A 25,997-nucleotide genomic window follows, 5' to 3' on the forward strand; every position below is an offset into this window, starting at 1 on the left:
TCCCTGGAATGCAAGGATGACCCAACATATGTAAATTAATAAATGTAATACACCATATCGACAAAAGAAATGATACAACCATATGATCATTTCAGTTGATGCTGAAAAAGCATTTGATAAAATTCAACATCCCTTCAAGATAAAAACCCTCAAAATTCTGGGGATAGAAGGAACATATCTCAACATAATAAAAGCCATAAATGACAGATCCACAGTTAGTATCCTAATAACTGGGGAAGAATTGAAAGCCTTTCCTCTATGATTTGGAACATGACAAGGATGCCAACTTGTATCATTGTTATTCAGCATAGTAGTGGAAGTCTTAGTTAGAGCAATCCGACAGGAGAAAGTTACAAAGGACAGCCAAACTGGAAAGGAAGAAGCCAAGTTATCTTGTTTGCAGATGATATGATCTTATATGTGGAAAAATCTAAAGACTCCACACACACACACAAAAACTATTAGAACTGATAACCAAATTCAGTAAAGTTGCAGGAGACAAAAATCAACATACAAAAATCAGTAGCATTTCTATATGTAACAGTGAACAATCTGAAAAAGAAATAAAGAAGTAATCTCATTTACAATAGCCACAGATAAATTAACTCCCTAGGAATTAAAGAAGTGAAAGATCTCTATAATGAAAAGTATGAAACACTGATGAAAGAAATTGAAGAGGACACCAAAAAATGCAAAATATTCCATGTTCATGGACTGGAAGAATCAATATTGTTAAAATGTCTATACTACCTAAAGTAAGCTACAGATTCAGTGGAATCTCTATCAAATTACCAGTGCCATTCTTCACAGAAATAGAAAAGACAATCCTAAAATTTATATGGAACTTTAAAAAGACCTGGAATAGCCAAAGCTATCCTGAGCAAAAAGAGCGAAACTTGAGGAATCACATTACCTGACTTCAAAGCTTTATACTACAAAGCTATAGCAACCATAACAGCAAGCTACTGGCATAAAAACAAACACAGAGACAATGGAACAGAACAGAGAACCAGAAACGAATCCACACATCTACAGTGAACTCATTTTGGACAAAGGTGCCAAGAACATACACTGGGGAAAGACAGTCTCTTCAATAAATGGTGCTGGAAAAACTGGATATTCATATGCAGAATAATGAGACTAGACTTCTATCTCTCATCATATACAAAAATCAAATCAAAATGGATTAGAGACTTAAATCTAAGACCTCAGACTATGAAGCTGCTATGAGAAGGCACTGGGAAAAATCTTCAGGACACTGGTCTGGGAAAACATTTCTTGAGCAATACCCCACAAGCACAGGCAACCAAAGCAAACATGGACAAATGGGATCACATCAAGTTAAAAAGCTTCTGCACAGGAAAGAACACAAAGTGAAGAGACAACCCACAGAATGGGAGAAAATATTTGTAAACTACCCATCTGACAAGAGATTACTAACCAGAATATATAAGGAGCTAAAAGAACTCTACTGGGAAAAAAACTAATAAACTGATTTTAAAAAATGGCCAAAAGATTTGAACAGACATTTCTCAAAAGAAGATGCACAAATGTCAAACAGGCATACGAAAAGGTGCTCAACATCCTTGATCATCAATGTAAATCAAAACTACTATGAGATGTCATCTCACCTCAGTTAAAGTCAGGCAATAACAAACTCTGATGAGGATGTGCAGAAAAGGGAACCCTTGTACACTGGTGAAGGGGATGTAAATTAGTACAACCACTATGGAGAACTGTTTGGGGGTTCCTCAAAAAACTAGAACTTGAGCTACCATATGCTCTAGCAATCCCACTGCTGAATATATCCAAAAGAAAGGAAATCAATATTTTGAAGAGATATCTGTACTCCTATGTTTGTTCCAGCACTGTTTACAATATACACGATTTGGAAGCAACCTAAGTGTCCATCAACATTTGAATGAATAAAGAAAATGTGGTATGTATACACAATGGAGTGTATTCTTTTTATTAAGCCATGAAAAGAAGAAAATCGATTCATCTGCAACAACATGGATGGAACTGAATATTATTATGTTAAGTGAAATAAGCCAGGCACAGAAAGACAAACATTGCATGTTCTTACTTATTTGTGGGATCTGAAAATCAAAACAATTGACCTCATGGAAACACAGAGTAGAAGGATGGTTACTAGAGACTGGGAAGGGTAGTGGGAGGTTGTGGGGGAGGTGGCGATGGTTAATGGGTACAAAAAAAATAGAAAGAATGAGTAAGACCCATTATTTGCTAGCACAACAGGGTGACTATAATCAATAATATCTTAATTATACATTTTAAAATAATTTGAGGAGTGTAATTGGATTGTTTGCAACTCAAAGGATAAATGCTTGAGGGGATGGATACCTCATTCTCCATGAAGTGTTTATTCCCGTTGCATCCCTGTATCAAAACATCTCATGTACCCTATAAATATATGCACCTACAGTGCACCCACAACATTTAAAAAAATTAAAAAAACAGCAAATGGATGTGTGCCTCTCTTTGGTGACAACTGGGAAAATGAAAGATATGAGGGGTGACAGCCACCAAAGAACAGGAATGTGAACCCCATATCTGAGGCTATGGTGGTATTTTTTAAAAAAGAGTAGCATATGAATAGCTGAGCAGATGCTGAGATGGGACTCTGGGTCTGTACAAAATGCAGTACAAAATGCAGTGTGCTCTTGCTTATTTTGCTGCTTGTGAACTCTGCTCACTGTCACTTTGGAAACAAGAGGCCTTTGGCTTGAATCTAGGTGTTTTCCAGAACCTCATTAAATTACTCAGTTTTTTTTTAAAAAATCCAACCTTTCAAATTTTTTGAACTTGAGCAGCCTTCTATTCTAAAACCAAAAATGCTTTAGATATAGAATTTTTTGATGAAGCAAATGTAAAAAAATTCAAACAAATATTAGGGCTTTATGCACAGCAAGAAGCAAGGCTGAGAGTCTAAAGACAGGGTGATGGCCAGACACGCTGCCAAAAGAGCGAGTTCGAGAACCCTATTAGTGTGATAACTGGTGTGAGCTGGGCATGAGACTCCTTAGTCCCTCAGCCTACAGATTCATGGAAGAGGGATGGGGAAAATAACCCAGCTCTAGTATCTAGTCTCTGCAAGACCTTTGGGTAGGGCAGAATGAAGCGCAGAGATTCAGGACAAGTTGTTTGGTTTTCTGCAGGACCTGATTGGTGGTCCTGTGGAAGCTGAGGTACAGAAACCTATCTCATCTGGAAGGACTTTGCTGTACATAGCATACACAGCCCAGAGCTCACAGTAGAGAACTGAAAGGCTGGGAAGGGCCAAGACTTCTTCTAGGGATGTGGGCAATATGCCAAAAGTGGGGAGAGGCTGAGATCTGAAGTCCATGTCACTTTTCAGGGATCACTTGAGTCTGTGGCTGCAATTCTAATGCCATCTACTGCAGGTTTGCCCAGATGCCTTAGCACCCCTCCCTGGTTCCTTCCTGCTTATTTTCGTCCTAATGTTAGGCTTTTGGTCATTCAGTAGTGATTTTGTTGCTAAATTACAGTATGCCTACTCATAAAAATGTTACCATACTAATTTTCTTAGCTTATAAAAATCCAATTTTGCCAACTTGTTTTTACTGTTTTAAAAACTCCCTAGCAATAGCCTTTGACAGAAAATCCTGGGGCAGTTCAATGGCTTATAATTCTGGGTTGGTAATCCTATTTCACAGCTAAGATTCAGAGAGGTAACATTACTCTTCCAAGGCTACCACAGTCAGTAAATTACCAGGAAGGGATGTAGTAACCATATGACCAAGGTATTTTATTCCTAGGTATTAACCCATGCAAAATGAAAGAAAGTCTATATCTATACAAGCACTTGGATGTGAATTTTCATAGCAGCTTTATTTGTAATGGCCAAAGCCTGGAAACAACCCAAATGTCTATCAACAGGGGAATGGACAGGCAAATCATGGTACCTCCATATCATGGAATACTTCTCAGCAATAGAAAGAAACAATTTGTTGATACATAAAACAACATGGTCATATCTGAAAAACATTAGCTGAGCAAAAAAAGCAAAAAAAAAAAAAGAAAAACCCAGACATAAAAGAGTACATATTGTTGTGGCTGGGTGCGGTGTCTCATGCCTGTAATCCCAGAACTTTGGGAGGCCAAGGCTGGGGGGGTCACTAGAGGTCAGGAGTTCAAGATCTGCCTGGCCAACATGGTGAAACCCCATCTCTACTAAAAATATAAAAATTAGTTGGGTGTGGTGGTACACACCTGTGGCCCCAGCTACTTGGGAGGCTGAGGCATGAGAATCACTTAAACCTAGGAGGTGGAGGTTGCAGTGAGCCAAGATCCTGCCACTGTACTCCAGCATAGGTGACAGAGCGAGACTCCACCAAAAAAAAAAAAAAAAAAGTACATATTGTCTAATTACAATTATATGAATCTCTAGAAACTACAAATCTAATTTATAGTGATAGGGAATAGATCAGTTATTACCTGGGGCTGGGAGAGGGGTAGAGATTGACTGGCAAGGGGAACAACAAAATTTTGGGGAGTGATGGAAATGTGTTATATCTTGGTTACTTTGGTGGTTATGTGGGCATATGAATGTCTACAAACTCACTGTACTGAATTTCTTAGAACATGTGCATTTAAAAATATCTTTATTTTTAAATCCTGCTTTTACATTGAGAAAAATGAGTTAGTTTTACATTGAGAAAAATGAGTTAGTTACCTTTAAATTAGCACAAGAAAGCATAAGAAAGCATGAAGTGGAGGGACCATGAACTTGGTGGAGGCCAGGATAAAACAGATCAGGAACACTGCTGAAAGATTTAGTTTTTGATAAAAAGAAATGACATCTGTTCCATGTAGATGGAAGGAAGGTGGCAGTGGGTTAGGTAAAGTGATAGATTTGGGGTCTTATTTATTTTATTTCCTCTCTGAAGCAGGAGATGTGATCAGCTGCTGAGAAGGGTGGAGGTGGGAGTGGTAGAGGCTTCATATAATTTATATGGGAGGTAATGTTTCTTCGGCCTTGGCTGTCCAGTTTAATTTCAGGGTCTGTGAACCGCTTACAATTGTATTCACGTTTGTGTGTGTGCATTTCTTTGTCTATAACATTGATAAGATTCTCAAAAGAGTCTGTGACCAATCACCTCTCACAGATGAGAATTAGACATAGTCTGCAAGTGGGCCGCCCTTAAGTGCTGGCGTAAGTCATGCATGGGCCGCTCAACTTTCTGAGGGGTTAGTGATACCATATTCTGTTGCTTCATCACCACCTTGTGGTCAAATGCATGCATTACAGATTTTTTAATCGGGACAATGGTTTCTTTTTCTTTCTTTTTTCTTTTTTTTAAATTGCACTTCAGGTTCTGGGGTACATGTGCAGAACATACAGGACTGTTGCAATAGGTACATATATGGCAATATGGTTTGCTGCCTCTATCCCCTCAGCACCTATATCTGGCATTTCTCCCCATGTTATCCCTCCCAACCTCCCTACTCCCTGATGTCTCTCCCCTAATTCCCCTCAACAGACCCCAGTGTGTGATGCTCCCCTCCCTGTGTCCATATGTTCTCATTGTTCAACATCTGTCTACAAATGAGAATGTGTGGTGTTTGATTTTCTGTTCTTGTGTCAGTTTGCTGAGAATGATGGTTTCTAGATTCATCCATGTCCCTACAAAGGACATGAACTCATCGTTTCTTATGGCTGCATAGTATTCCATGGTGTATATGTGCCACATTTTCCTTAGGACAATGGGTTCTTAAATCTGAAAGGAACCTGAGGCATTATATGGTCTAATGCCCCATGAGTTATGAGAATTAATAATTATCAGAAAGTTTTCCTTCAAAATATTGAACCTATGTGAATATGTATGAGTGATACACCCTGCCAAGCCTAGATAATTACATTTCAAAACTTAAAGGTCTTTGCAGAGGTGATCTCTAAGTTAATGTTTTTGTGATTTGAAAAGGTCAAAGAGGCTGGATGTGGTAGCTCACACCTGTAATTCCAGCACTTTGGGAGGCCAAGGTGGGTGGGTCACTTGAGGTCAGGAAGTTGAGACCAGCCTGGCCAACATGGCGAAACCCTGTCTCTACTAAAAATACAAAAATTAGCTGGGCGTGGTGGTACATGCCTGTAACCCCAGCTACTGAGGAAACTGAGGCAGGAGACTCACTTGAACCAGGGAGGCAGAGGTTGCAGTGAGCTGAGATTGCCAGTGCACTTCAGCCTGGGGGACAGAGCAAGACTCTGTCTCAATCAATCAATCAATCAATCAATCGTCAAAGAGCTTTTAAACTTAACTGCATATTAGGATCACTTGAAGAGCTTTGAAAAATTCTGATGCCCAGGCCACAGATCATACAAATTAAACTCTCTAAGAGTGAGAGATCCAAACATTGATACTTTTTCTAAAGTGTCCCCTACCCCAGGTGATTCCCCAAAGACACATCTGAGAGCCTCTGCCACAGCACCTTGCTATTCAAGGTGTGATCCATGAACTAGCAGCATTGGCATCACCTGAAAAGCTTGCTAGTCATGCAGAATCTCAGATCCTGCTCCAGACTTTATGAATCAATCTACATTTTAATAATTCCCATGTGGTTCAGTTCACGTTAAATTTTAGAAGTGCTGCTACAGAGAACAGAATGGCTGTCCAGTAAGTCTGTGGGATATGGAAGGTGGGAATGGTGCCTGTAAGGTGGGTTTCTCATCTCTGATCACTTCCAGTTACAGGAAATGCCTTATATCTGTGCCTCTGTTGGAGAGTTCTAATTTTCAGAAAGTTCTGTTTTGGGCAGATGTCAAAATCTACTCTCTAGTCACTTCTACGAACTGTCCCCACACTTTTTTTTTTAAAGTTTGAACTCACATATTGTTCTACCCTTAATTTTCCTTCTTTCTCGCTCCCTCCTAAACTTCCAGTTTCTTTAGTCCATGTATATTTTTCAGAAGTCTCTTTAGTAATTCTACACTAAAAATGGCTCTCAGGACTGAAAGTGGGATTTTGAATGTGATGTGGCATAATGAGTACAGTAGGAAAATGATTTCCCTTCATCTAGAAATTCTACTAATGTCTACTTTTTGCTTCCTGAAAATCAGGATATTAGTCATGGTCTTCGTCAAATGCTACATTATAGAGAATATGTATCTAGCAAACAAACCAATATTGATGGTTCCAGGGTCTCAGATCTTTAATATGTTACCACTAATAATGTCCTGAGCTCTCAGAGAGAAACCAATGTGTGAGTCCTGGGCTGAGGTTTTTTGGACCTTTATCTCCAGTGGAGCCAGACTCTTGTCCCCCATTCTTTTCTCCTAGGACCACATCCTTTCACAGAGACAGCCCTTCCCTCCGTGTGGCTGTCAGGGAAAACCTGCAAACCCTGCCTGCTACCTCTGATCTCACTCTGTCCACTCTATCTTGCCTTTGACTCCAAAATCTGATGAGAAATCTCAGGAGCACGGTTTTCAGCAGAGACGCAGATTATTTCACCTCTTGTTTTTACCTTTTGACTTTGGGGCTCTCTGAGGTTCCTTCTAAAGCTGTTACAGAAGGAGGGAACGGTTTGTCCAAAAAGGGAGCAAAGTCACATTTGACCTCAAATTTCAGCCCTGAGGAACTTCAGGGAATAAACTCATACGCTTAGTGCTGGTCAAAGACTGTATGATTACCTAAGTAAAAATCCACATTCCAAGAAACTAACTGTCATAAACATAACTTTTGATCTTTCTCATCACGTCTTTCCCTTCACGGGCCACGAGTGCCCGTTCAGATTCCCGTCTCCCAGCAACCCTTCCGGGTCCAGGCACAAGGTACGCGGTGAGAAGTATTATTCTAATAGCAAATGAGGAAAGCGAAGGGGCAGGAAACGGGCCTAGGATACAAAGTTCTGGCACTGCTCTTCGCACCTCACCTCACCTCACTGTTTTTTCCTTCCTTGTCTTCAAGTCCCTAGTCTCCCGGGTGTCACTGCCGCTCTCTCGCTCGCTTCCCGCAGCCTCTCTCAAAAGCAACGAACCAGCCGCGGCCGTTAGACTACATTGCCCACAATGCCACTCGCCGGCCAGTCTCGCGTGGGGGTTTTCCCTCGGCTGCTGTTATAATTAATGTTAATCAAACCCAAGTTTCTAGGAAGGAGCCGAATTATTATCTCATTCTCCGATAGGATATCTTTTTATCTTCACCTGCCACCCCTGCTGTTTCGTGAACAATCCTCTGCAGTGGGAAATTTGTTCAGGCGACTACTGTGGCCACCCTCCGCCTCCTCCGGCCTTTGCCCCTGTTAGGTCCCCGGGGGCCTGGGAGTGTCATTGGCGGATGACCGCAATTCTTGCCGCTGCCGTTGACATCGCGACCATGGTCTCCGGCAGCAGCGGCCTAGCCGCCGCCCGCCTCCTGTCGCGCAGTTTCCTCCGTGAGTCCAATTAGGACTCTGTCTTCCTGGCGTTCGCGGGTTCTTGGCCCCACCGGACACAATGTTCTGGCCCAGGCCGTGGCTGGGTCCTCCAGGGCGGGACGTCGGCGGGGGCCTGGCAGCCGCTGGAATTCAGGCTTCGAGTGGGGGACTTTTACGGAGAAAGGAGTTTTTCTGGATACGACAGGAGCGGGGCATGACTTAGGCCGCTGGCAGATGGAGATATTGGGTGGCTGAGCTAGGATTCGGGTCTGGGAGCCCTGCAAATTTAGGAGTTTGCTTTCGGCCCCGCGGTGATGAGTGGCAGGGTGGGGGTGGCGTCTAGACTGGCCTTATTTGGAGTTGGGGGTGAAGAGGTCCAGGGTGAACTTGGTGGGGAGGGTAAGTGTCTGGGTTGAGAGGTGGGGGAAGAGTCTCAGTAGGAAGTTGGGGAGAGGAATGAGAGTGTCCCTACTGCGGAAAGGTTCTACACCTCGACTTCCCCCTCCGCAGGATTGTAACGTTAGGGGAAAGATAGTTTCTATACACAGAGTGAATTGAAATGGCCGCATAGACCCCTAGAAGCTTTTGGTTGGCCGGGACCTAAACCAGCATATTTGCAGTGTCTCCACCAGGCGGTTTGTGAACACATCAGTTCCCGAAAACTTAGCACCCAAGGTTGCTAGTCTTTGAGACATGCTGACTATGGAAAATTCTTGCTATATTCAAAGTCTCTGTGCTTGTCAGGTAGGTTATAGTAGAAAGAAACTTTGGAATCAGCCACATCATGGTTTGAAGTCTGGCTAGTCCCTTTTCAGTCTGTGTAATAACCCTGGACACTTTTCTTAATCTGTTTTTCACCTAATGTTTCCAATCAGATGAAAATATTAACATATTTTAATAAGTCTGATGCACCACCACCTGTAAGGTGATTTTGTTTACCATTAACAATGAAAAACGATTGCTTATTAAAATTGTGACACACCAATGGTTGTCACATGTATCCTGTTTTTTTTTAAAAAGTGAAGAAATATGAATCTTAGAAATGATAATGTGCAGGATGATCTGGGTTCACTGCAGAATAAGTGAAGCAATTTATATAAAGTATCCCGTATGTAGTAAACAGTTTTCTTCTCCGCTTTGCTATTAATTCAGCTGCTTGTGCTGAATATTGTATAAGACTTAATTCCTTTTTTGAGAAGATTACATTCTAAAAGTGTACCTTGATGAGTGTGAACTCTATAGCCAACACTTAGTTGCCAATCACTTGAAGACAAAGGTCTGGCTAGATAACTTTAGCAAGTATGAAATAGTTGGTTTGTTTGGTAAAGCTTCCTGGAGATTCTTATTGTGTAAGTTAAAAGGACAGTTGAGGATGTTGTGACCAGGTCAAAAAGGATTCATTATACCCAGTTATCACTCAGGTCAGTAGGATTTGAGCACCAAGAATGAAGTATATTGGATATGGTTTTAAACCAGCTTAATTTGAATAGAGACTAGGTTAGAATGTAGAAGACCAGATGTGCAGCACAGCCACTGTGTTGGGAAACCCCAGGAAGAAGTTGTCCACCTGTGTCTGTCTCTTCTGTGGTCTTGCTAGTCTGAGGTTCTGAAAGATCCTAGCTTCAGGTAGGTCTGCTGCGTAGAAGAATCTTGAGGAGAAAGGAAGAGTGTCTAAAAGATCTACTTCCTTACTCCACCTTTGGCAGTACTCTCAATCCTCTTCCCATAGAACTGGAAGTTCGTTCTTCCTAGACTCCCAGAACCATTTGGTCTTAAAGTGACCATCTGGTTTAGTTTTGTTACTGGAGTGGGCTTGAATTATCCAAGTCACGTGATTAACTTGTTATTAAGGGTCTGAAATCTAAACCAAGGTATATTCTATATTTAGAGGGGTTACAAACAGCAATGTTTAATGTATAAACACCTCTAAATTCACAAACCTCTAATTCCTCTTTCCCATGCCACATTTCTGAGCCCATTTTCACTTCCACAAGAAATATAGCAGCCACAACATCATCTTGCAAACTTTGTTTAAAGGGGCCATAAATTATTTAGGCTGTGAAGCTAATAGAGCTACAGCTGTTAGGGAATTTTGTTCCCTCTGTTAAGTTTCAACTTATGGTACATTACTTGCTGAAGGTCATAGAGTTGAAATATTGATTAGAGTTAGCAGCAGCAAAGAAACTCAGAGGAGCACTGCTAGAGGACTTCCAGAGCCCTGTTGGAAGGAAAGAAACAAAATCTGTTTTATAGCTTATGAAAAAAGGAAAAGGATCCAGTTGAAATGGAGAGAGAAAATACAATGAAAAAAATGAGACAGATTTCTTCCATGAGGAAGTTAAGGATTTCATAAGCACCCTTGAAGTTGAAATAGTGAAGTGAAGTTTAAAAGTCTTTTTAAAACTGGTCAGTAGTTTCTGTAACTTGAGTCTTTTAGAATAAATAGGGAATAAGAGCTAGTATTTTTGAACCTCAGAATTATGGTATTTTAATGCCAGAAAGTAAACCTTAAAACCCTACTGGTCCCATACCTTTGTATGGCAGATGAGGAAATCCAGAAAGTTTCCAGCCAGTATCAGAAGGGGCCCTAGCACCCAGGTCGTCTGTCTTTGCAGTATCCGTTCCATCAGCATGTACCGTGTGATATTTTCAGCTTCTTTTTTCGAAGCTCTGATTTTTTTTGGCAGTCTCAGTGGTGTGTTGAGAAGGTGACTATCCTATTCAAAGATGCTGCCTTCCTTTTCCCCGTGTTTGCTAAGTGTGTAGGCCTGTTTTTAGAATCAGAGAGCATTTAAAGTGTAGTTTGGAAAAGGAGATCCTCAGCAGTGATGTTTTGAATACTAGTATCTGTTGCCATTGCATCTAAGAATCAAATGTTTATTTCAGAAATACAAAATAGCCTTGATTCAGATGTACCAATGTAGCCATGAGATTTGATTTTCTGACATCAAATTTGTTTTTTCATAGAAACGTAATTGGAATGTTAAAAACAATTTCTCTGAAGTACAGGGCAACAATTTCATCAAGGGACTGCCATGCCATAGACCCACATTTTTTACATTATAACATTTCTTACATTAGGATGTGTCTTATTATTGATATCTTGGTGTTTTTTTTGAGACAGAGTTTTGCTCTTGTTGCGCAGGCTGGAGTACAATGGCGCAATCTCGGCTCACTGCAACCTCCACCTTCCAGGTTCAAGCGATTCTCCTGCCTCAGCCTCCTGAGTAGCTGGGATTATAGGCATGTGCCACCATGCCTGCCTAATTTTAAATTTTAGTAGAGACGCGGTTTCTCCATGTTGGTCAGGCTGGTCTCGAACTCCCAACCTCAGGTGATCCGCCCACTTCATTTTTTCTTTGTTACCAGTAATTAATAGTACTTCTTAAAAATCAATGATATTTTATATTTGATGAAATATGGTACTTACAGCTTATTAACTTCACCCATAAGTCAATATTAAATGAATATATAATTTCACATTTGAATAGTGGGTTGTTTGGGGTTTGTTGGTAAGTGACTGCTAGCTACTCTGCAGTATTATAAGGTCCTGTAGGTATAGACTACAATAGCCTGTGTCTTACATATGCATAATACCTATGGTTAATACATGTACATTTGTTAAATTCATGAGTACGTACATGAATAAATGTTTATCAGGGACACAGTTTGAGAGGTGAGTTGAAGGAGTATTGAGTATTTTATGAATAGAGTCTCGGGTCATTGGTTAGGAACATGGTACTGGTAATATAAGGCCATGGTTTGAGTCCCACCTGGGCAGGTGCTCTTTGGCCATAGCTTGTATCCTTTATCCTACCAGCCATCTTATAAATGATGTGGTTACTATCTGTGGTGAAGAGGACCAGTATGTGGCTGACAGGTACAAATCTATCATCCCTGTTGAAAACGCATCTCTCTCAGGTTACTCAGTCTCTTTGCTTCATTGTCTTTACTACAGTTTGTACTTTTGGTAGTTTTGTTTTTCTTTGTGTAATGTTTAGCTCTTTTACAGGGCAGGAAACTTCATGTGGGTAGGGCCTGAGCCTGTCTTGTTCACCTGTGAATCCCTAGCACCCGGTAGATAGCCTGTCACAGTGAACATCTCAAAGCAGTTTGGTCTACTCATTCTGCATCGGTAATAATAATGATAATAAAACAACTCTTAGGGATATAACACTTGCTCTATCCCAGGCACTGTTTTAAATGCTTTATATATTACTAACTCATTTAATTCTCTCATCAGCCTATGAAGTATATACTATTATTGTCCCTGTTTTATAGTGAGGGCTGCACCTTTACAAATGTATTATATGTTAAAAACTTAGAAGTATATTTGTGCATACTGCACATTATATGTAGACATGGATTAGTATGTTTATAAATATATATAAGATGCGCACAGGGGCATATAGAAAACATTTTTGGCTAGACTTACTTGATTTTAAAATAACATTTTTTCCTTTCTCTTTAGGGAGAGATTTGCCTTTGTGTTCATGTGGGTTGTAAACCCAGTTTTGGGAGTATACCAGACACTGTGCTACCTGGTGCCAGTTTAAGGAGTGATTTCTTATTAACATCACAGTCTCCTGGGGGCAGTTGTTATTCCACTTATAGATGGGAAGACTAAGACTAAGGGAGATCAAAAGATACGCCCTGGGTTATGTGGCTGGTGAAAGGCAGAGCATAAACTCAAGACCAGGCCTGTCTGATTCCTGGGATGATGTTCTCAGCTGCTCCTGGGGACACAGTCCCAAGGCTAAGCTGGACAATTTCTAAGAATCAGAAGAGAAGGAGGTGGTCTAGGATGTGGCAACTATAGCATTCGCCATCAGAAATTATTCCTGGTGGCCAACCTCACCTTTCTTGCTCTAATATTTTATTTAAAATACTTATCAACCAGGCGTGGTGGCTCATGCCTGTAATCCCAACACTTTGGGAGGCTGAGGCAGGCGGATCACTTGAGGTCAGGAGTTCAAGACCAGCCTGGCCAACGTGGTGAAAACCTGTCTCTGTTAAAAATACAAAAAAAATTAGCCAGGTTTGGTGGTGCGGGCCTGTAGTCCCAGCTACTCGGGAAGCTAAGGCAGGAGAATCGCTTGCACCTGGAAGATGGAGGTTGCAGTGGGCTGGGATCATGCCACTGCACTCCAGCCTGGGTGACAGGGTGACAGAGTGAGACTCCCATCTAAAATAAAATAAAATAAAATAAAATAATACGTATTTTCTTATTATTAGTAAAGCTAGGCATCTTGTCACATATTGATTTGCAGTTTGTCATCCATTGTGTTTCTTGTTCATGGCCTTTATCAGTTTTTCTCTTAGGCTTTGTGCTCCTCTTTTTGTTGGCTCTCCATGTTGCCCAGGTTAATTCCTTGTCTGTTAAATGTTATGAAAACACTCCCCTGGTCTGTCACTGCCTTTAACTCTGCCTGTAGTGTGTTTTACTCTGTCTGAATGCTTTCTTTTTTCATGTAGGGAAAGAGTCAATTTGTATTATTTTCTTTGGGTTTCATTTATTTAAAAAATGTTAGCAAGGCATTTGTACTAGATTAATGTAGCTTTGGGCACCAGCAGCATTTTAGGGCTGAACTTCTATGCAGTCCCAATATGAATTTTAGAGAAACCTATGATTTTTATATGTACAAAAATAGATACAGAGTTCTTTTCTCTCTTTCCTGATACATGGGAGTTCAAGATTGCCTTTTTCCAACTCACTGAAAAAGAGATGGACCTTATCATAGTAACTTGGTATAAGTGTTTCTTTTGGAGACCCAGTTTCTTGTCCTGGAATTCAGTGAAATGTTTCCCATGCACCTGCTGTGTATAAGGCACTGACCATATACCGCATCAAGATGAGTAAGACATGGTCCTGACACTCATGGAGTTTACAGTTAGCAGTCCTAAAAGTATTTAGATGGTACTTGAAATAATCTTGAAGTAAATTTAACCTTAGACAATTTTACTTAGAAATAATGTGGTAGGCCAGGCACGGTGGCTCAAGCCTGTAATCCCAGCACTTTGGGAGGCCGAGGCGGGCGGATCACGAGGTCAAGAGATCGAGACCATCCTGGTCAACATGGTGAAACCCCGTCTCTACTAAAAATACAAAAAAATTAGCTGGGCATAGTGGCACGTGCCTGTAATCCTAGCTACTCAGGAGGCTGAGGCAGGAGAATTGCCTGAACCCAGGAGGTGGAGGTTGCGGTGAGCCGAGATCATGCTATTGCACTCCAGCCTGGGTAACAAGAGCGAAACTCCGTCTCAAAAAAAAAAAAAAAAAAGAAATAATGTGGTAAAAAGAGTAAGAATATGTATGCATTCAGTAATATACTATGTGATGGTATTTATTATATACCACATGAAAGTGTTCGTAGCTTCTATTCTACTTAATCTTGGATCCTTTTTAAAGTTCCCCATTATGTTCATAAATCGTGTATATCATGTGAAGATTTAGGAATTCCTGATGTAATGTTCTACTTAAATGTTAATTTATATGGATTAATGTAAGCAAAATTCTCAAGAAGTTGAGGACATTAAATCTTTAATTGAAATGTAAGAGATATTTGTAAGATTGTTTGGCCACTAATGTATGCCTTGTGTTCTAAATTTCACTTTAGGAAATCACTCACCCTAGTAATTTGGTGGCTTTGTCACAGAGATCAGGTTTGTAGTTAAAACCAAAATATGATTAAGCAGTGACAGTGGAAGATTTGCACTGTGAACTACTTTGGTTAAGCAGTGGACAGTGGAAGATTTGCACTGTGAACTACTTTGCATTCTTGAGCAGAAGTGGAGTAGGCTATTTTTAATTGCTTAAGGTACTTCATTGATAATTTGGGTAGAAAAGAAATTAATTAGGGAAAGTGTAGAATCAGTTTGATTTAGTATTTACAGCAGCTAGAGGTTTGCTCTCTTCACCAGCCCAAATTAAGGAGAGTAGCGGAAGGGTTCTAGGAGGAAAGGTGAAGAACTGCAGTAGTGGAGATGTGGGGAGGCTGCTTTTGTGGGAAATCTCCAGCCTGAAATTCTGGGCCTTAAATTATTTAAGGTGGGGAAGAATAAGGAGAATGAGAGTGATTTAAAATTTGGTGAGTTTTACTTGGAATGTAAGCATATTTTGCATTATTTCCATTTGAATGCAAACACGGCAACAAAGAATTTTCTTCATTCTATGATGTCAGCAGTAGTAAAACTTATCATTGATTTGATAACAGTATTGCTTGAAATAGATCCACCAGTTTTTAGGTATGTCATGGTAGCATGGAGTGGCAGGTGACTGAGAGTTGGTTCTTTCTGGATTGTGTTACCTCAAGCTGTTGAGGAGTCAGAAATTAAGGTGAGGAGTATTATAACACAACTCGCCTTTAGGTCCTCCTTACAGCCATGACAGGTTGGAGAGCATGCTTGGTATAAAGAACCTGGGGTGGCGTGGGTTAATCTTCTGGTGTAGATTGAGTTTCTGGGATTCAAAAGGCATTTGTGGTGATTATGTTATACCATCATGGCTTGCTGGGCTCTTTAAGGTTTTCCGCTGGGTTTTAGAGGCTGCTCTGATTGCCGGCATTCCTCCTTTGGCTAGCCTAACATATCTTAGAGCAGTATTCTAGAAAAGGAAGCATATGATGGTCCATAATTCCTTGTCTGGATCTCCTGTGACAAGTTAATTCCTACTGTGCAGGGGCAGCTATCAGTTTAGGTGATATGGGCTCAAGTTAGGTAGCATGGGCCAGGGCTGGGGCAGAAGTGAAGAGAGTTTTTAACTGAGGAGAGGTCGTAACAGTGGCCCAGAAGCTGAATGAATCTCTTTCCTTTCTTTAGGAGCTTGGAGGTGAACTTATATGGGGTTTTAGGAGTGAACTACTGATAGCCTAGGTTTCAATTTGGAGGTAATCTCAATGAGGGATTCATTCCTTAACTCCACCCTCCCACCTCTCACACATACATAGACTTCTCTACCTTGAACAGGGATCCCAAATGCCCAAGGCTTTTTCTTATTTTGGTACTTTACACACCATGCAGTTGTGGCCCACTTTTATATCAGTTCAGATAGATTGTGAGTTCTTTGAGGACTGAGATACTGTCATTCATCACTTTATCCTTAGCACCTGGCATTATGTGACATTATGGTGGTATAGGTGCTCCCTAAATGTTGACTGAATAAATGAATGAACTCACATTTCAATACCAGATGATAACCTTGTCTGGCATCAGACAGGTTTCTTGTCAGGATGGAATGTGATCAAGAATTTCACTCCTTGCCTTTGAATACATATTTTGGATTTGCCTCTGAGATGATAATAGTCTATTAGTTCCAGCTCATCTGGAAGTGGGTCCATATGAGCTTAAGCCTGGTGCATGGATGGGGAGATCACACATGCATGAGCCTCTAAGATGGTAATAGTCTATTAGTTCTAGCTTATCTAGAAGTGGATCTGTATGAGCTTAGGCCTGTAGATGGGTAGATCACACACATCTACATCTATGCATTATAGTTTTCCAAGATTTACTTAATTAGATGCTGTAGGTTCTCAGGGGCATTGCACTGGCTGAGTAATATTAAAAGGCCAGGGGATTAGGAGGTGAGCTGCTGTTTATCACACTTCTGATATACTTTTTATGAGCACCAAAGATCTGATGTTGTAACATCTTGAGCTCCATAGAATTGATCCAGGAGTTCTGGAGTTACTATGAGAAAGTAGAGATCTTCATTGGTCTGTTATTGTAGCTGTGCTTTAGGGATACAGACAGACCTGTCTTTTCTCAGGGTGATGTCTCCTATGGAAGGAGAAGAGAATTGTCTGATCTTTGTTAAGTTAGTGAGTATAAGAATACTTGTAGAGAACCAAACTTTACCTACAAAAAGTATTTTGTTTTAACAAGTAGGTACTCCAGATATCCTGATCATAACATCTGATCTTATAATCAAATCTTCTACCTTCGTGTCTGAAAACTATGATATGATATGACCATTCGTTGAAGATTCCAGGAATGGGAGGGACTGGTAAAGCCGATTCTGCCACTAGTCAGGAATTGTAGCAGGGTAGGAAAGGGTGTAGCTTCTATACAAATATCATGGTTGTAGGTGTTCATCTGGGAGAAGTAGGAGCCAAGGGCAAGAATGGGTCTCACATGACAGCACTGGTGAGGGTGGGCTGTGCTGCATAGCTCAGTAGGGCCATGGTCTCAGGCCACAAATCCCTGCTGTGTCCACTAGCCTAGAGTCAAATGCTTAGCTATGACTGCTATGCCAGACCTTGACCTGCAAAGCTCTCTAATGGCCCCTTGTTGAGCACAGTCCAGTCTGAGAAAGCTGTCTGTTACCTAGCAGTTCTTTGTGTGCACGATATGCTACCCAGGTGGTAAGGGCTAAATCTGAACCTGTGTCCTTCCTGGAGATATAAGGGATTCCAAATACTTCTGCCAAAAGCAGATCTTGTTGCTCTTTCAGTTATGGAGTGTGAGGTCAGGACTTAGGTGGACAGGAGGCAATGATTTAAGGCAGAAAGCATGGAGTGGACTCTGGGCAAATACATGACAACATGTTCTTTTTTTTTGTTCAATAGAGATTACACCTTATGTTCTGTTCTTAGACTTGCTTCATGTACGACCACAATGATAGGTAGAAGTCCTGGCTACTTCGAAGGGGCCAGGGATGGGTCACAGAAAAGGCACATTGATAGTTAGAGGTTTAGAAAGTAGTCCACAATTTTGTCATCTATGTTCTTCCTACTGCTTTTTGAAATTTGGGGAGCTGGTTGTAGTAACTACTTAGATTTCTCAACCTAGGTCTTTTTTTTTTCACAAGCTGCTGCTTCTCTTGTCTACTTTCCTATTTATTTTATCTCTGTTTCTTTTATATGTGAGTCCATATCAGAAGAGATTAAGTGATTTTGGATTGTATTTTAGGTAAGTTTTATTCTATGACTTAACATTTAATATGTTGTTTGTACTAGAGAATGAGTTGCTGAGCGATTTTTACTTGTATTCCTGACAAAGTTTGCCTCTTAGCTTACCTATTTAAAGGTATTAGGCTTTAAAAATTTGGGCCAAATGGGAAACCACGTGGCTGTTTAGTAAACATTATTAATGGGGGTGACAGTTTTCAGTCCCTGGATTTAATTTAAACCATTTATCTTTGAGCCCCAGTTTTTTTTTTTCTAGGAAATAAAAATGATAAACTTTAGCTTTTTCTTTCTCAGTTCAGAAAAAACAACAAGATCATGGTTCTTGATAAAGAGGGGATCCTGGAGAATGGAACAATGTCTTTTTTTGTTTGTTTTTCTAACTTATTTCTGTGGTCTCTGTGTCTTATAAAAGGTGGCATTTAGGTTTGCCGTGATCACAAGATAGCTTGTGCATTACAGGATGTTTTCTTGTGATCAAGTTGAATTATGGTGCAAAGTTTAGAAAAATTATAATGTGTCATTTTTTTTTTTTTTTTCACCTCTTAGTGCCACAGAATGGAATTCGGCATTGTTCCTATACAGCTTCTCGGAAACATCTCTACGTTGATAAAAATACAAAGATTATTTGCCAGGGTTTCACTGGCAAACAGGTATGTGTATCTAGATTTTTATTTTCAAATGTAGACTACAGATATAACAAATTAACTATTTTTTTATTTTTAATATCACAAAAATAATATATCAGATTGTTGCAGAAAAATATACTGTACAGCAATGGATTTGTATCTCAGGAGGAGATTAGTTGCTATTGTCAGCCTATAACATAAAAATTGCATTTAAACTTACTTTGCGAAGGAGTATATTGCAAGCTTACTAGGACTATATTGTATTGGAGGCCCACATACTTTCTTTCAGCAAATACGACACTTGGTTTTCCTATAACGTTGAAACAGATTACTGTTTCTTTGAGCACTAGGTAAACTAGATTCTTGTGTTTAGGTTGTGTACAGACAAACAAACAAAAAAACATATTGTTAAATACAGAATCTCCATATTCAGTGTGGAGAAATGCTCAAACCCACAGAGTCTCTTGGATAATGAGACAAGCAGAAGAACCAGACCACTGACTTTTCCCAACTTACACTCTCTCTGGGACCATGATTGGGACTACCAGGCAAAATTCCCTGAAGTGTTTTAATTTATTCTCATTTATTTATATTCATTGTCTCATCTTCTTTCCTGTTCACATCATAGATTTTGTATAAGTGAAAATATATCTGTGATGTGATTCTGTAATAAAATGCCACCTAAGAATCTCCTTTCCATTTTCCTACCTTTCTACTCCCCAGGAATTCCTTCTGTTAATAAATTGGCATGTATCCTTTCAGATATTTTTCTTGTGCGTACAAACGTATTTATATAATATGTGTTTTGTAGTGTTTATTATACAGAACTGTACTTATATAATGTTATCCAGCATATAATATATATAATGTATATATCTATAAAATAGATACCTAAAAGTAAAATTGGATGTCATATGGTCTGTGTATTTAAAATTTTCATAGCTAAATCGAACTTTAAAACATTGGAGCAGATTTATATTTCCAGCATAGTAGATGTGCAGAATTTTTTAAAATGAGGAAGTACTACCAAATCAATTAGAGTATAATCTCTATACTCTAAGTGTCTTAACCCAAAGTATCCCTTTCTTTATTATTAAAGGAGATATGGCAAGATGAAAGCAGTCAATAATTTTTTTTGTAATTTAAGGTTAATGATTTTTCTGTAATTAAAAGAATTGTCAAGTCAATTCTTCAGTGTTTTGGTAATCTAGAGCAGAGGTGACTAAACTTATTCTGCAAAAGACCAGTTTGTAAACATTTTAAGTTTAGTGGGTCATACAGTCTCTGTTACAGCTACTCAAAAGCATTATAACAGCAAAAGCAGCCATAGAAAATAATGTCAATGAATGGGCCTGGGTGTGTTCCAATAAAACTTAATTTACAAAACCAGGTAGTGGGCCAAATCTTGTAGACTGCATTTAGCAGGTTGTTTCATATAAAATGGTTCTTTTGCTTTTTTACTTTTTTTCTGAAATAACTGAGCCCACAAATGTGTTGCAGTGGACTTTTCTTCTTTTTCTTCTTCCATTCCTCTATAACCTTAAAAAAAAATCTACCAATAACAAAAAATGAAGCACCCACTAAACCCTGAAATTTTGTTCCTGGTAAAAATGGCTGGGTGTGGTGGCCCACACCTGTAATCCTAGCACTTTGTGGGGCCAGAGCAGCAGGACTGCTTGAACCCAGGAGTTTGAGACCAGCCTGGGCAATATGGTGAGACCCCATCTCTAAAAAAAAAAAAAAAATAGGAAAATTAGCTGGGCATGGTGGCGCATGCCTGTGGTTCCAGCTATTCTGGAGACTGAGGTGGAAGGATCACTTGAGTTGAGAAGGTTGAGGGTGCAGTGAATCATGATTGAACCACTTAACACCAACTGGGATGACAGAGTGAGACCCTGCCTCAAGAAAAAAAGGTTTATTCTGATGGCCAAATGTCTTATATGTATGTCACCTCCGTTATATACATTCTAAGGAAAGAAGATCTTCATCCAAGATTTGAAGTGTGTTCTATCATCCCCTTCCCAATTGATGTTATATTTAGCTTGTTTTTTGTTATATATTAATATTATTAGCATATAATCAGAAGATGTTTGATTAACCCAAATTCCCCACATAAATTTATTATATATAATTTTATTTTTCTGTTTGCAAAATATTATATGATCCTGTGACATTTTAAGCTGTGGGCTTTTTTATAAGAACCATTGCCCATGGTGTAAGCACTATTGAGAACTGTCTCCATATTCTAAATTAGGTGATGGTTTGCCTAAATATTTAAATCCAAGGGTAGTTTTAGTGTTTTTCAGCTACTTGCATTTATATTGTTTCTCATTCACTCTCCTTGTTTTTGTTTTTAAAGTAAGTGAGTGTTAATTCCCTAAAGTTAGGTTTGTTGATTCAGATTCATTATAGACTTACTGATGAGGTCTGAAATTTATAGCTTACTTCCACAGTAAATCTGCATATTGTCTTATTAGTTTGTTTTCTCTGTACACACGTTATTTCACATAACAAATGAAAAATCCTTGTATTTTAGGGTAGGTTTCAGCAATGCAGATTTCCATTGGGTGCCATCTTGTTTCTTACACTGGCTTTATAAGTTGCTAAAATTATTCCTATTCCTAATTGTATACTGGCTGGTGATAATGGTAAAACTAAGGAAAATAAGCTTATTTTGAATAGATGTGTTATTCCTGTATAGCACTACTTTGTGATTAAAATTTGGTGCTTTTGAATTTACCTGGCAGTGTAGTCTAGGGCAATGCTTCTCAGTGTCTATAGCAAAAAACCCATGTGGGTGTTTGTTTTAAATTTTCAGTCTAATATGGATCAATATTTTTATAAAGTACAGTAAAAGCTGTAGCAATGTCGTACTGCTATATTTGCAAACATTTTTACTTTTTTTAAAATTAGATTTTTCCCCTCTCTCTCCCTTCCTTCCTTCCTTTTTTTTGTTTTCTTTTTCTTTTTCCTCTTACCTCATTGCAGAGCAGCAAGAGTCTGCATACTATACTTTGAATAGCACTGTTTTAAGAGAGAGAACACTGGCCTGTGGTTCTTTCAAAACTCTGTTCCTGACTTTAGACAAATTAATTAACATGCTTGGGGCCAAGTTTCCTATTTTGAAATAGAATTTCAATCAGAAAATTTCTGAAGTCCTTCTTAAGGCCCTAATTTTTATTCCTTTAATAGAATGTCAATAGTTGGAACCACATTTTGAATGACCACATAGATTCATTCATTTTTCAACAACTATTTATTGAATACCTACTGTATGTTGATTTAGGTGTCATATTGCAATGAACAAAGACATAAATCACTGTCTTCATGGAATTCACATTTTAGTGGTGGTGGGTGGAATGTATCAACAAAATCAATGAGTAGATTATGTGGTATGTTAGAGAGTACAATTGCTGTGGAAGAAATAAGCCAGGGAGATAGTTGGGCGGTTCTTGCCAGGAGTGGAGAGTGGCTGATCGAAGTCTGGAGGTGGTACATTATGAATGACATGCAAAATCTGGTAGAAAGATTGGAGAGGGCAGTGGGCCACCTGGAGGCAGTATCCCATACCTCTGACATGCACTGTGGGTATGGAGACTGTCCTTCAAAAGCAGGAGCAGCTCCCTATGTGCAGGCATTTGACTTGCTGCTTGCTGGTCCTGTGACAGAGTACTTGAAGATCAGTAAAGAGATTGGGGGAGACGTGCAGAAACATGCGGAGATGGTCCACACAGGTTTGAAGTTGGAGCGAGCTCTCTTGGTTACAGCTTCTCAGTGTCAACAGCCAGCAGATAACAAGCTTTCCGATTTGTTGGCACCCATCTCAGAGCAGATCAAAGAAGTGATAATCTTTCGGGAGAAGAACTGAGGCAGCAAGTTGTTTAATCGCCTGTCAGCTGTCAGCGAAAGCATCCAGGCCCTGGGCTGGGTTGCTGTGGCTCCCAAGCCTGGCCCTTATGTGAAAGAAATGAATGATGCTGCCATGTTTTATACAAACTGAGTCCTCAAAGAGTACAAAGATGTGAATAAGAAGCATGTAGACTGGGTCAAAGCTTATTCAAGTATATGGACAGAGCTGCAGGCTTACATTAAGGAGTTCCATACCACTGGACTGGCATGGAACAAAATGGGGCCTGTGGCAAAAGAACTGAGTGGACTGCCTTCTGGACTCTCTGCTGGATCAGATCCTCCTTCCCCTCCACCAGGCCCCCTCCTCCGCCAGTCTCTACCAGTTCAGGTTCAGATGAGTCTGCTTCCCACTCAGCACTGTTTGCGCAGATTAATCAGGGGGAGAGCATCACACATGCCCTGAAACACGTGTCTGATGACGTGAAGACTCACAAGAACCCTGCCTTGAAGACTCAGAGTGGTCCAGTACACACTGGCCCCAAGCCATTCTCTGCACCCAAACCCCAAACCAGTCACAAAGAAGGAGCCAGGTGTACTTGAACTGGAGGGCAAGAAATGGAGAGTGGAAAATCAGGAAAATGTTTCCAACCTGGTGATTGATGACACAGAGCTGAAACAGGTGGCTTACATTTACAAGTGTGTCAACACGACGTTGCAAATCAAGGGCAAAATTAACTCCATTGCAGTAGATAACTCTAAGAAACTTGGCCTGGTATTCGATGACGTAGTGGGCATTGTGGAGATAATCAACAGTAGGGATGTCAAAGTTCAGGTAATGGGTAAAGTGCCAACCATTTCCATCGACAAAAGAGATGGCTGCCATGCTTACCTGAGCAAGAATTCCCTGGATTGTGAAACAGTCACTGCCAAATCTTCTGAGAAGAACGTCCTCATTCCTACAGAAGGCAGTGGCTTTAATGAATTCCCAGTTCCTGAGCAGTTCAAGACCCTAGGAATGGGCAGAAGTTGGTCACCACAGTGACAGAAATTGCTGGATAAGTGAAGTGCCACTGCGTTCTTTGCCCTCCCTTCACACCATGGGATAAATCTGTATCAAGACGGTTCTTTTCTAGATTTTCTCTACCTTTTCTGCTCTTAAAACTGCTTCTCTGCTCTGAGAAGCACAACTGCCTGCCTTCACTGAAATATACCTCAGGCTGAGATTTGGGGTGGGATAGCTGGTCAGTTGATCTTCCGCAGGAAGGTGCAGCTTTTCCATATCAGCTCAACCATGCCACCAGTCCATTCTTAAGGAACTGCCAACCAGGACTGATGATGCATTTCAGCTTTGAGTTTTTGGGCATTATCCTACCAACAAACAGTCCATTGAGAAGAAAACAGTCCCAGGAATTAACAGATCAGAATGTTCACACTGGTTAATCTTTTTCTAACAATGAGAGTGAAGATAGCAGAAGCTGGTGTGTTTCCAGATGGTTCTTCTAATCAAATGAATTTTTTACTGTTGACAAGTGAGGCAAGGGTTGCACTGGACCAAAGGCTGAGGCTTGGCCATCTAGCATTCCACACAAAATTGTTCCCTATAAGCATTCCTTTTATTCTCTATTCCATCCTGGGTCTGCCTCAACCATGCTGTGGCAGTGCCCTTCATCCAGAGCAGTTAAAGAAGTCTTGGACCCTTTCTCTAGGATTCCTGCCCAGCACCTTCTACAGAGATGACTTAAAAGAAAAAAAAAAAAAGAAAAAACACACCATTCCGAGGAGTCTGGCATTCCTGAATCCTCCTTGCCTGCTGGGTGCCTGTTACCTGTCTTCACTGTCTCCTTTTCCCTGTCATGCTCATCAGCTATGGCTTCTATCCAAGCACCTGAACAGAGGACTAAAACCTCCATTGCAGGCTGGTTTTAGGTCTTGATTTACATAAGAATCTTACACAGCACTGCTAATGTAAAGTTCAGTTTTTTCCCTCTAGGACAAACACTTACCAAAATGTGCAACTTTTTTTGGTGGAAGAGAGATTGTCCTGTGATTTCTACCCATTTCCTGAGGCCTGTGGAAATAAACCTTTATGTACTTATTTTTCTTCTTTTTTTTTTTTTTGAAAGAAAGAAAAAGAATAAAGAAGAAGAGGAAAAAGGAAGAGAAAGAGAGAGAGAGAATGGGAGTATTGCTTTCTTGCCCAGGCTAGGATGCATTTTAGTAATGGGTATTGAAAACCTCTTTTATACCAATAATTATACTTGATGTAAACAGGAAGGAATAAGGGAAGAAAATAACAAATGAGCAGCCAACCAATATTTCATTTAAACCTATGAAATGCTATGCAATTACTGAGGAGTGATTTACTTCCAATTATGTAGTCACTTATGGAATAGGTGTGAGGTGGTAATGTATGTTTTATGTATTTGAAGTGGAGAGTTCTATAAATGTTTATTAAGTTTACTTGTTCCGGGTCTGAGTTCAAGTCCTGGATGTCCTTGTTAATTTTCTGTCTCGTTAATCTATAAAATCGTTAGCTCTTCTTGTTACATTGATCCTTTTGCCATTATGTAATGTCCTTCTTTGCCTCTTTTGCTCTTTGTTGCTTTAAAGGCTACTTTATCAGAGGCGAGAATTGCATCTCCTGCTTTTTATTTATTTGTTTATTTTTACTCTCTGATTGGTTGATAAATCTTCCTCCTTCTCTTTGTTTTGAGTCTTTGTGTGTCGTTGCATGTGAGATGGGTCTGGATGCAGCATACCAATGGGTTTTGGCTTTTTATCCAATTAGAATATATATAACTTTAATACTGGCATTTGATGCTAGCTGGCTGTTTTGCCCATTAGTTAGTGTAAATTTTTCATTGTGTTAATGTTCTTTTCTTTTTGATATATTTTTGGAAAGGCCGATATTGGTTGTTCCTTTATATGTATAGTGCTTCTTTCCGAAGCTCTTGTAAAGCAGGCCTGGTGGTGGTGAACTCTCTAAGTACTCATTTGTTCGCAAAGGATTTAATTTTTCCTTCGATTATAAAGCTTAGTTTGGCTGGATAGGAAATTCTGGGTTGAAAGTTCTTTTCTTTAAGGATGTTAAATATTGGTCCCCACTCTTTTCTGGCTTGTAGGGTTTCTGCTGAGAGATCTGCTGTAAGTCTGATAGGTTTCCCTTTATGGGTAACCTGACCTTTCTCTCTGGCTGCCCTTAGTATTTTCTCCTTCATTT

The 25,997-nt window shown here is 39.9% G+C and overlaps 2 protein-coding genes and 1 pseudogene across 6 annotated transcripts in view; 2 read left to right on the forward strand and 1 right to left on the reverse strand.

Moving 5' to 3' along the window:
• LOC135272894 (dynein axonemal heavy chain 6-like) overlaps nucleotides 1-8,405 on the reverse strand; it is a 72,479-nt gene extending 64,074 nt beyond the window's left edge. For 3 of the 5 annotated variants that reach the window (XM_064371607.1, XM_064371606.1, XM_064371603.1), the window contains exon 1: nucleotides 7,920-8,404. The gene's annotated coding sequence lies outside the window, so the exon portion shown is untranslated. Of the gene's footprint in view, nucleotides 1-7,914 lie in introns of all 5 variants that reach the window. The other 2 variants (XM_064371605.1, XM_064371604.1) reach the window with 2 other exon arrangements.
• The window catches only part of LOC105717688 (succinate-CoA ligase GDP/ADP-forming subunit alpha), a 40,686-nt gene continuing 22,979 nt past the window's right edge, over nucleotides 8,291-25,997 (forward strand). Inside the window, exons 1-2 of the mRNA XM_064371610.1 lie at nucleotides 8,291-8,415; nucleotides 18,849-18,952. Coding sequence (XP_064227680.1) covers nucleotides 8,319-8,415; nucleotides 18,849-18,952 — 201 coding nt within the window. The 5' untranslated portion in view covers nucleotides 8,291-8,318. The remainder of the gene's footprint in view (nucleotides 8,416-18,848; nucleotides 18,953-25,997) is intronic.
• Nucleotides 19,747-23,929, forward strand: LOC135272896 (adenylyl cyclase-associated protein 1-like; annotated as a pseudogene).

This window comes from Aotus nancymaae, unplaced genomic scaffold (assembly GCF_030222135.1).
Source record: "Aotus nancymaae isolate 86718 unplaced genomic scaffold, 86718_ANA_hifiasm-v0.15.2.pri h1tg000141l, whole genome shotgun sequence".
Taxonomy (NCBI): Eukaryota; Metazoa; Chordata; class Mammalia; order Primates; family Aotidae; genus Aotus; species Aotus nancymaae.